General features: G+C 42.8%; 1 protein-coding gene across 12 annotated transcripts in view; it reads left to right on the plus strand.

Annotated features, from left to right (window-relative positions):
• The window catches only part of PCGF6 (polycomb group ring finger 6), a 70,525-nt gene that overhangs the window by 31,396 nt on the left and 27,174 nt on the right, over positions 1 to 11,955 (plus strand). For all 12 annotated transcript variants that reach the window (XR_013636102.1, XR_012160088.2, XR_013636105.1 and 9 more), the window contains exons 8-9: positions 2,441 to 2,539; positions 10,826 to 10,912. Coding sequence is in view for 1 of the 12 variants with exons in the window: in XM_073354476.2 (XP_073210577.1) it covers positions 2,441 to 2,539; positions 10,826 to 10,912 (186 nt within the window). In the remaining 11 variants the exon portion in view is untranslated. The remainder of the gene's footprint in view (positions 1 to 2,440; positions 2,540 to 10,825; positions 10,913 to 11,955) is intronic.

The raw sequence follows: 11,955 nt of genomic DNA on the forward strand, positions 1-11,955 counted from the left end.
CATATCAACAAGTGAGCTGTAGCTCACGAAAGCTCATGCTCAAATAAATTGATTAGTCTCTAAGGTGCCACAAGTACTCCTTTTCTTTTTGCATATACATTACTTAGGTATTCAGAGATTATGCAAACCTCAACTACGTCTGTCACCTCCTGATGTGTAGTTTCAGAGCCACATGGTATGTCAGTGTCATGATTTTTCCCTTGGGGACAGGAGAGTTTGTATTTCTTTAGTGCTGAAATTGGTGGGTAGGGGGAGAATTAGGAGTCAAATCAAATTTGACCTAAAGGTTAGGCTTCATAAAACAGTATCTTACAACACCTGAATGCAATTGAAATGTTTCCATAAGATGATGGTTGTTTTTTTAAATTCCAGTAGAAAGTCTAGTTACAAATATTCTCCTGCAGTGTTTGCAACCCAACCATTGTACTGGCCCATGAGAACTTGTCTGAGCTGAGAGAAACTGCAAAAATAAATTGCATAGACAGAAATAGGTTTTGGTTTTTAAAACACTTTCTATTTTAATAATCTAAGACAGGGTTTGTGACATAGGTAAGGAAATTGATTTTTTTTGTAAGCTGATCCAACCCCTTTTTAAGCCATAAATACAGGCTTCCAGTAACAGCCTGACTGAAACTCAGCTTTAACTCAGAAGTCTTCTACAAACATTGAGTTCCAGGTTCTGCCAGCTTTTATTCACAATGTACTGTATTCCACAAGTAGTCCCATTGGTTCCAATTGGACTGTTAACAGACTGATACTAACATGGATGAAGGTGGCAGAACTGGGCCCTGAATGATCTCAAAGAATCACCTTTAACTCCCTTGAATGCCTTTACTGGCTGTTTTTCTACATCACTTTCCACTTCCTTGCTATGTCATTAATAAGCCCCCATTTACTTCTCTGCTTTCATTTCCTCCTCTTTTTTTCCTCCTTATGCTCTTATTTCTCTCCCCACACTACCTCCTTTCTCACTCTTGGCTTCATGCTTTTCTGCTTCTTCCAGCCAAGCTAAATCTCCAAGTTCAAATCCCTCGTTCAGACCCGTTTCTTGTGAAACCTCTCTACCTGGATTCCCTATCAGCATTGTCCCCTTATCTCCTTCCTTCTGCATAATTCTCCTGTGTATCTGAATTAGATTGTGAGATCCACTGGGCAGGGGACTTTTTTTTTTAATGTGCCTTGTGTGTTCTATAAACAATGCTCTGATTCGTGCTGTACACAAAGCTACAGTAGGGTCAGCAAAGTAGTTCTGACTCTGTTTCTGACTTCTATGCATTGTTGTTTGAACATGATAGCTATATTATTATAGGTGGAATAAATATTTGTGTCTGTGACTTAAATCAGAGTAGTTTGGCCTTTCGTGTTCATTGTACTCTTTGTATTTGCAATATGGCTTGGCTAGTAAATCACAGCCGTCCATAATTTAATGTAAAAATCCAATTAATTGGGACAAAGGGAACTCCATCTATCACGTTGAGTGCTGCAGCCTGTTCTGTCTTTGTGCCTCTTCTTTGTATCCACCCAAATCATTAGGCAGCTGTTTAGCATTTTATCTGTGAAAAAAATCCTTTTAAAAAAATATCTTCAAGAATGGCATAATAAACGTCATGTTACAGTCCTCACCATGGAAATACTTGGAAATGACAGTAAAAGCGTCCCATCCAGTCTAGCCATTGTATTCACCACTGTGACACATTGAGTTGAAAATGATTCTGGGATTCAGATAGTGCTAATCTAGCCCCAGCAGAACTGAAACGTCACTTACAAGAGGCTAAAAAAAAAAAGAAAATTACGCTGTGCGAGCTGGGAAATACCAGAGGGTTTTATTTTCTTAGTGTAGCTCTGAAGTGTGGCCTGAGCTCATAGGCCTGACCCCCATTTTATAAAACTTCTGTCTGTGCCTGTGGCAGGCAACTCCTTTGTTCACAGATTAAAAGAGGTATTTACCATACTGCATTAGAGCAATTTAATGTCTGTGCTGTAGTAAATTATGTACAGCATCTGTGCTGCCTGGTAGTTAAAATTGGCACGCAAACTTGGAACTCCGTCCTGCTCTTGTTGACGTCAGTGCAGGTTTTTGCCACAGATTTAGATAGATTCCCAGGGTCCAATCCTGCTCCGGTTTATTATTTTGTATATAGTGCCTTTCATCCCAAAGTGATCTAGAAACAGGACAGAGAGGAACTCAGTCAGAGGTTAGGGGTTTGTTAATGGAGTGGATGGGTGAGGTCCTGTGGCCTGCGATGTGCAGGAGGTCAGACTACGTGATCATGACTGTCTCTTCTGGCCTTAAGGTCTGAGTCTAATTCAGCTATCTTCAGCTGTAGTGTGTGGGCCCTTTGAGCAGGGGTTAGGCTTGGGCTGGAGGAATCCTCTGTAGAGAACCATGGGTGGGAGCACTCAGCATTTTTAAGTTGCTTACCGTCTGCTCTTTCTGCAGCCATTGGAAAAGAAGTTTGTGCGAGTTTCAGGAGAAGCAACCATCGGACACGTGGAAAAATTCCTGCGAAGAAAAATGGATCTTGACCCAGCTTGTCAGGTAGGTTACAAGAGAGGCATTCAGCCCACCTTAGGGTCAAGACTTTTTTTCTTAATATTTCAAGTGAGTGATGTATTCCATGGCTGCTGGTTCACCCTGATCATTGCAGTACGTGTCCAGCAAACAAGGCTGGCACGTAGGGTATGTCTACACTGCATCTGGAAGTGAGCCTCCCAGCCTGGGTCGACATTCTTTTGTTAGCAGGGCTCTCGCTAGCATGCTAAAATAGCTTTGTAGATGTTGCAGCTCGGAGCTTGGGCTGTCAAGCCTGCGCAACATCAAAGCAATGTCAATAGAGCTGTTTGTTAGCATGCTAGTGGAAGCCCGACTAATGCAAATCTGTCAACCCAGGCTGAGAGGCTTGCTGTCAGATACAGTGTAGATCAGTGGTCACCAAACCTGGGGACTCTCCCAGTCGATTGCGATCTCCGGCCACGGCGGTACAGCAGGGCTGCCTGCTGCTAAGGCAGGCTCCCTGCCTATCGTGGCCCCATGCTGCTCCCAGAAGCGGCCAGCACAGCCAGGGTGGGCCCGGGAGGGCAGGGGTCACCTGCACTGTTCCTGCCTGCAAGCACCACCCCCACAGCTCCCATTGGCCGGGACGGGGAACTGTGGCCAATGGGAGTTTTGGGGGTGGTGCCTGCAGATAGGGGCAGCTCACAGAGCCATGTGTCCCCGCTCCCAGCCCTCCAGGGACTGCAGGGGCATGTAGGCCCCTTCCGGGAGTGATGTGGGGCCCCAGCAGGCAGGGAGCCTGCCTTAGCTTCGCTGTGGTGCCAACTGAGGTAAGTGTCGCCTGGCAGGAGTCTGCACCCCAGCCCTGACCCCCTCCCAGAGCTAGCATCCCATACCCACTCCTGCATCCAAAAATCCTCCTGCATCCCAAGCCCTGCCCCAGCCCTCAGCCCCCTCCCAGAGCCAGCAACACCCCATACCCCCTTCTGCATCCCAACCCCCTGCCCCAGCCCTGAGCCCCCTCTCAGAGCCAGCACCCCGTACCCCCCCTGCACCCTAATCCCCTGCCACAGCCCTGACCCCCCTCCCAAAGCCAGTACTCCCTCCTGTACCCCAACACTCTGCCCCAGCCCGGAGCCCCCTCCTGCACCCAAATACCCTCCCAGAGCTTGCACCCCTCACCCCCTCCTGCATCCCAACCTCCTGCCCCAGGCTCAGCCCAGAGGCTCCTCCTATGCTGCGAACCCCTCAGCCCCAGCCCAGAGCCCACACCCCCTCCCAAACCCCTGCCCCAGCCCAGTGAAAGTGAGTGAGGGTGGGGGAGAGCAAGTGATGGAGAGAGGGGGGCATGGAGTGAGTGGGGCGGGGCTTTGGGGAAGAGGCGGGGCCTCAGGGAAGGGGCAGGGTATATCCTGGTTGCCCTTACATTCAAAAAGTGATCTTGGGTGTAAAAAGTTTGGAGACCGCTGATGTAGACACACCCTTAGAGGCCAGAGGCAGAGCCATAGTATTCATCTAATCCAGTAAGCAAACTCCTAAAAGCTGAGATTCAGTGTGTGTACCAGGGGATCATGCAAGATTTAACTGTCCCCACTCAGTGGCAGCTTTTTTTAAATTTTCTGATAATATTCCCTGTATATTACTTTAATTGTACATGGGGCTTGACAGTAGGTGGAGTACGTTCAATAAAAGCCCAATGGCATTGCAAACAAAAGGCACAGAGGGAAGTAGAAGGGAGCCTGGGAGGATATGAGAGCAGAAATATAGGCAGGAGTTGGATTTAGGTGAACACAATAAGGCTGAACTGAATGTTGAAGGAGGTTCAAAAAGATTAGAGGGTGGTGGGGGAAGATGGTGATTTTGGAGGGGTGGGGTGGAATAAAAAGGTGTGTGTGCGTGTGTGAAATAGAGGAACACTCAAATGTTGTGCACAGGGATTTAAACGCCCGGTTCTCATTGAAATCAATGAGACTCATACAGCTAAAACCCCATGCAACTTTTAAGAAATGATTCCAACTACTGTTCAGCTGAGAAGGCCGCGGGAGTTACATAATGCATAAATGATCCATCCAGCTGCTGCTGATGAGAATAGGCAAATAGCAGAAATAAAGTTATGGTCTTTGAGTTCTGTTTGTTTGTCTCAGACACTTATTTTTTCCCTTTTTTAAGGCAATAAAGCGTGACTGTTTGTTTTTTCCAGCATTGAGTCTTTATTCATGCTGCTTGCTGTCCCATGGTGACTGTGCAAATTGGATATAAATTATTCATCCCGTAGAAACAACCTAGTTACATTTACTGGTTTCCTCTCAGTAAGAATGTATGTAGCTTCCCATTGTAGATAGTGCTGTTGGGAAACCTAAGTAAATAACATTTTTCTTAGATGTGAAGTTAGAGAGAAGCCAACATTCAATTCAGACACGGATGGTGCCTTTTTTTAAAAAAAAAAAAAAAGAAAAGAAAAAAAAGGGCATCATATTTGGATCCTAATATTCTGAAGTTCTGGGCACCCACAACTCCAATGGAAGATGCAGGTGCTCACCTTTGAAAATCAGGCCGATGCCGTTTTACAGACTTGCTTCTAATTCTGCCAATCTAAAATTCTTCTTGTAGAGTTTAATATGTTATTTTTCCACTTCCTGTCTCCCAAACTGTGTTCTAACTGTGTTATCCATTGTAAAATAGATGCCCCAGAGTTAGTTGAATTTCCCTAGTGAATACACTGATTTCTGTATGGAGTGTTAGCTAACTGTTTATCAACGGGACTCCTACAGCCACTGTGCAATAACTAAAGCACTTGAAAGGGCTGACAAAAAATACCTTTGTATGGCGTGCCACAGAGTCTGATAGCTGTGTGAGCTATTTGAGTGCCTAACACTTGTTTGTTTGTCTGTATGCCTGCTGCTCTAGCATTAACTGATTGCTTTGGGATATCTAGGGTTGTGTCACCTCGTTGTCTGAGAACAGGTATCAAACACAGCTTTCCACTTCAACTGTGGTGGGTCAGTAGAGATGAACGCTTATTTCTAATGAAGTGTGCTCAGCACTCATTATAATGGTCTGAAATGAGTTAGAATGGCCAAACTCTCTTGAAATATGAGTTGAACTGGGTTGGCCCTGTTCACACGGACAGGACAACAGAGTTCAACATCATTTGAAGCATGGCATTACAGGGAGCTGATTTTGTGACCCATTCGCAGACAGTGCTAAAATTGTGTGTGCGTGTGTGCCTAAGTGTGAAAGATACTCTGTGAAACTAGATTCTATCCTTGGTCATCCACCTTTAGTAATGCAGCTGAGTAAACAACTTCCCCATCCTGCGATCAGGAGCAAGAGGGATGCGTGCATTCTGTTCTCCTGTAAGGAAACCAGAGACTTAATGTTTTATGCAGCCAACTGTCATACTAGACTTTAGAAAGGGGGAATTAATAATAAAAATAAACAATGAGGAAGACAATCAAAGACCTTCAAATCAGAAGTGAGGAAATAAAAAAAATCCTTAACTCAGCATGGACGTTACAAAGCATTCTATAGTACAGCCACTGAAAATGGCTATACCCCTAAACAAAAAGGGAAGCCAATATAGTTAAATGGTAAGGCTCAAGCAGTTGTTTGAGTCAAACACGTATCCTTTAGAAAATGGAAATGCAGCCCACATGAAGCCAACAGAAACAAGCACAAACTATGGTAGGTGAAATGAAAGAGAAATCAGGAGGGCTGCGAGGGACTCTGACAAGTGAATGAAATTAAAACAAACATTCAGTTATGGTGAATGTTGTGACCAAATTCAGTACCTAATGTGCAACTCCTCTCAAGTAAGCTTCTAAATGGTTATCAGATGGTAAGTACTTTTGGATATTACCCACCTGGGTCATCTTTGAACCAACAACCAAGAGGTGAAAGGTTCTGTATTCCATTTCCAATCTCCCAAATAGCTGACTAACCTTGAGGCTGTTTGACCAGATTTGTGCATTGGCGGATTATTTGCTATCTTTGACCTTCATCCAATGACATCCTATCTGACTGGGGGGACTTGAGGTTAATGGAATTGTTCAAATGATAAAGCACCTTTTTAGGACATGTGAAGAAACAGACAGAAATCTAAAGAGCAATTTTGAGTAAAAAATCCCACCTAGAGTCTCTGAGGGAGGATTTCAGATTATTTGCTGATCTTTTGTATTTAAGTTTGCTTATGGATTTTAGTTCAAATTCCCTAATCATCTGAAAGGTTAAGACTTTATTTTTATCCCTCAGCCCGTTTGACTTTTATTGATGCTTTGTTTTGACCTTAGTGCCTTGGGAAATGGCTAGTTTTGTCTGTCAGCACACATACATTTCTAATTACAAGGTGCCTCTTGAATATTCAGCTTTATCTAATTGGAGCTTGTTTTTCCACGGAAGTTTGAATAATTTTCTCAGAGGCTTTAATGTATACTAGCAATTCCAACCATACTACTATTCAGAGACTTTGTTTTTAGATTAGGCTGAATATGTAAAGCATTGAGTTATCTTAGGTATTTATCTAAGGTAAATTGTCTTGGTATCAAATATAGGTGTGTGTAATTTTGCCTTTCCTAACAATGAAGTGGGAACCTGAGCCCCTCGTTATTTTACAAGTAGTTACTGTTATATGCTATTTCCAGTGGGATCATCCAATGGCAGCGTTATCCATTCTTGACAAAGGTGATGGAACAAATCCCCTGATACCAAAGAGGAAACCAGCAGCTCAGCTGCTTTGAGTGTGCAGATGTGGTTTATGGGGTAGAAATGTTCCATAATCAGATATGTTTTTCTGAAAGCATGCATGTACATAGGTCCCTTTGGGGAGTAATTGGAAGTCTGTGCACATATGGTGTATCTGCTGATGCAGTCTCTCTGTAATTATGCCAGCCTTAGTCCCAGAGATGGTTTTATCAGGTGCATAGTAAGATCATAACGACAACGGTTGAAAAGAAATGGAAGGCTTTTAGTCAACTATTTGAATAATCAAATCCACATATCACTATTGCCCTGATCTTGCAATCAAATCCACACCTCCTAGCCATCCACACATCAAAAGCTAAACCTCTGGTGCTTTTTATTTTGCTTTCATCTTATCTCCTGGATAACTGTACTTACACAGAACCACTCAGTTGAGTTCTAACACTAATTGGACCAAATTCATCCCTGGTATGACAACATCAATTTTGGGGCGTTGTATAATAATCTCTCAAATTATTTGTCTTCATCTTAAACAATAGGCATTAGTTTGTATTTGTCAGTCATTGTGACTTTCGAAAAAGTAGCTTTTGCATGCAACAAATATGCCATCTAATGAAAATAAATGGTATAATAGGCTGCTTTTGTTAACTCTGCTTTAGCGTGAGTGATTATTAAGGTTATTCAGCAGTAACATCTCAATCTTTCCTTTTCATCAAAAGGTCAAACTAATTAAAGTCACTGCTTTCTCAGTAGCTTAGTACTAATTGGCTCCAGTTTTACCAGTTAGTCAAGTCTGAAGCAGATTTATAGCACTTGTGTTAATGGTAGCTCTTTTTTTCATCTATAATATATTAATTTCCTTATGGCACAAAGACTTCTGTGGGACACCAGGTTACAGTAAATTTGCACCTATACTGCACATGCTTATGGAACAAGATTTTGGGAATAAATTGTGTTGGCTTTTTTCCATTCTGCACTTCTGTACCTTTTATTCTTGTACAAGTGGAATGAATACTAGGGCAACAATTAGCAGGGAGAACTTTGGGGCCTCATGCTGAAATGGTGGAATTAGGCATTTGGTATTCAGAGCACTCCAAGGAGGTGTATGTGAAAACTGCTTTGCAATAATTAATTAAAAGCCACTGATTCATCAGTGATTATCATCTGAATCTGCAGCAGCAGGGTCAACATCAGGGTGTTCCCAGATGGTGTGGTATTTCCAAACAAATGGACATTTTCAGTTATTTTAAAATTGCCAAGAATTACCATCATGTCAATTTATGTCCTTTAAGGGAACGAATTGTTGTATTTTTCTATTATATAAAGGCCAACATTTTCAACTATCTACTTATGTGGGTTTCTCCCCTCCACCCCAGTTAAGATTTAGTTGGGGATTGGTCCTGCTTTGAGCAGGGCGTTGGACTAGATGACCTCCTGAGGTCCCTTCCAACCCTGATATTCTATGATTCTATGAAAATGCAGCTAGTCCTGCTTTAGGTCTTGATCTGCTTCTATTGAAAGCCATGGCAAGATTCCCATTGACTTTAGTGAGAGCAGAGTTAGAATTTAGGGCAGTAATCCAAGAGCAGTTACCAGTGCACATCACAAGAAAAAATGGCAAAGAATAGGTTTGCCTCTCTTTTGGACTAATAGTATGCTATTCAGTAGTTAATTTGGGAAAGAAAGAGGAATAATTGTGCAGAAACAGACTATAAATAGAAAAATAAGTGATTATTTGGAGTCTGTGTTTGATCTCTTTAATGTCTCAATGAGATGTGGGTAATTTAAAAAAAAATCCTAGATTAGTATCAGAATCAATAATTTATCAAGATTATTTTAATGTCCAGACTAATTTTTGCCCACTGGGTTCCTTCTAGGCATTAAAAGCAGAAGTAATATTTAGTGGTTTACAAGTTCAAAGTACTTTAAACCTCTACTTAAAACTCTCAACCCCTTGTGAGTTGAGCAAAGTATTTGTAATTATCCCAGTTTTAGAGATGAGGGAATGGTGGCACCTAAAGAGGTTAAGGCCATCCATTTGCAATTGGACCTGGGGCATGCAGGGCCCAAAACTCATGAGTTCCTGGATCTCAGAGCCATGCTCAGCCCTTTAGAGAGGGGCACAATTCTTTGTCTTTGGTCTAGTTCTTGATCTTTGATCACTGATGCGGACTTAAAAAGAAAAATAACCCAGCAAGTATGAAACAAAAATCCAGATCAGTTACATAGTTAAAGCACAAAAACAGCTTAGTTTTGTCCTGCTGCAGGAGCTATATGTGCGTACAAGAGCAGATATAATGATATTACAGTACCCTCTGAGATCATTGATGTGACTAAGCTCACACTGAGAAAGCTACAGAACATCTCTCTTTGCCCAGCCTTTGTCAATTAACCAAGCTATGAAATCCAGGCAGCTACTTTATAGGGGAGGTTCCCCCACTCATTCCTATGTCTAAAACTTGCTGCCTGTGGGGGAATGTCGTGTCCTTGTTCCTTTTACCTGAAATGTTAATGTCCCAGTTTAAAGTATGCCCTTGTATCACCTGATAAATATGTAGTCGTTTTGTGAAAAAATAAATTCAATTGAATTGTGAAAATAAGGCAAGCTGTTCAAAATGACTCAGTTTAAATGACCCTCTTCCTCGGCCACCCCCCAGACATGGTATTTTCCAAGTGGCTGCTTTTTGGAAAGTTGCTTAAAAGAAGTGAACACCCTGACACTGACAATGTCACGGGCTTAGCTCTGCTGCAGTAGAGGTTGCTGCCTGGAATTGCTGAGTGTGCCCTTCATTCACTTGCATTACTAAAGAATTGATCATTTTTGGAGTAGGGATTGTGTAATATGCTTGCTGAGAGCAGCATGCCGTGAACTACCCCTCACACGTCCTGTTTGCTTCAAACCGTTTCTTGCAAAAAGGAACACTGTCCTAGGAAGCAGAAACGTTAACACGTTTTGTCCATGTTGGGTGGGGGTGGGGTATAGTATTTCCTCTGCTGCCTGTGGCATGGAGAATTGACTCCTTTATTATTTGTGTTACCATAGCACATAGGAGCCCAGTCGTGGACCAGAACCTCATTGTGCTAGGTGCTGTCCAAATGCAGAACAAAAAGACAGTTCTTGCCCCAGAGGGCTTACTTTTCTGGAGCTGTTGGAGGGTTCTGGGAATGAAATGTTACTGGCCCCTTGTTTTTAGTACCAGTGGCCTATGTGAAACGAGTTATGGCTATCGGTGGAGTTCCCAGTAAGTCCATATCACGGCTGCCAGTAAAAAGTCCCTTTCATGCCATTTTCCCCAGGGGAGTCAAGTAGTGAATGGGATGCAGTCCCATTAAACTACCTTCTAGAAGTGGCCCCTGGAGGTTAGAACTGAGGCCAGTTGTCAGGGCAGTATAAGGAGACTTGCCTTGCTGCTGCTCATGCCATGTCTATTTGATGAACAAAAGCTGAAAGGATGTTCGTCTCCAGGGCTGTTAATTGAACAGCTCTCGCCAGCACTAGATTCACTTTGTTAATGTAAGTACTGAGTCTCGGGTGCTCTGATACAACATTGATGAGTAAGTTCTAAAGACACAGATAGTCTTCCCTAGGCAAGAGAGAGAATGCCCTTTTGACTCTGTTATATTTGTTCACAGGTGGACATAATATGTGGTGATCACCTGCTAGAACACTACCAGACGCTGAGGGAAATCCGCCGAGCTATAGGAGACAGTGCTATGCAGGTAAGGGTGGTGGCTAGCCTGTGTTGTAAAATATGAGTTCTGAAAGGGTGCTCTGTTTAACTAAACAGCAGTGTCTGCTAGAAACGCTTTCACCCATTGGTATTCTGCTCATTGAGAAATCACTACTTCATGCTGTTATGAGATCCCGTCAGGTTGAGTTTAGACAAGATACATTAGCCAGTACAGCTTTGTTTATTGTACTTATAACTGAGCTGGATGCCATGTGTTTTGAGTTTTTGATGGTTCACAGAGTTCTGGTTATGAGCTTTGTTTCCTTTTTGTGCAATAACCACAATGAATTAAACCAAACCGTTCTCTATTAGTATTTCATTCCTCACCCTCACCCCTGGGAATCTGTAACTTGGCAAAGTATCAAAAGACAGAAGCAGCCCAAACACGACTAGCCTTGTGACTGCATGGGGGAGACAATTTGCATATAAAACCCCATAGCAAAAGATGAAGTGTAATAAATGCCAGCAGTGTGCCTGATACGTATGCTACAGCCCCTAAGGGGGGAGAGAAAATATACAGCCAGCTGTCTTGTTGATAACTTACTGACTATACTGCTGCTGGCTTGTTACAAAGTCCCATATATGCAGCACAATTAGTCTAACTGGCAATGGCCACCATTCAGCGTCAAGGGGCGCAGGGTGTTTTATAGGATTAGTAGGAATCTCTAAGGTCACAGATTTATAGAGCTGAGTTTGACACAGTATTCAGAGTGACACAGCCTTCAGAGGCAGAGCTGGGGACCCATTTCTTACCCTGTTGATGCTAGCCTACCCACCACATCTTATTGTGTGTACTGTACCAAGAAAAAAGCTCTTTTGTGCTTTGGAAATATTTCTAAGTATTTGCACTAAGTGATCAGTGTGTAATAACAAATAGTTTTAGAGATGCAGCAGTGAAATATCGTGTATCCAATGTAGTGCAGGACATTGGTGCACAATTGCATTCTGTTGTAAACTGTGCCTTAATCTAAACCCAAAATTCTGAAAAGGGTGTTGAAGGTCTACTCTGAATTGAATACACATCTCCTGTAA

The sequence above is a fragment of the Lepidochelys kempii genome, chromosome 7 (assembly GCF_965140285.1).
Source record: "Lepidochelys kempii isolate rLepKem1 chromosome 7, rLepKem1.hap1, whole genome shotgun sequence".
In the NCBI taxonomy this organism is placed as follows: Eukaryota; Metazoa; Chordata; order Testudines; family Cheloniidae; genus Lepidochelys; species Lepidochelys kempii.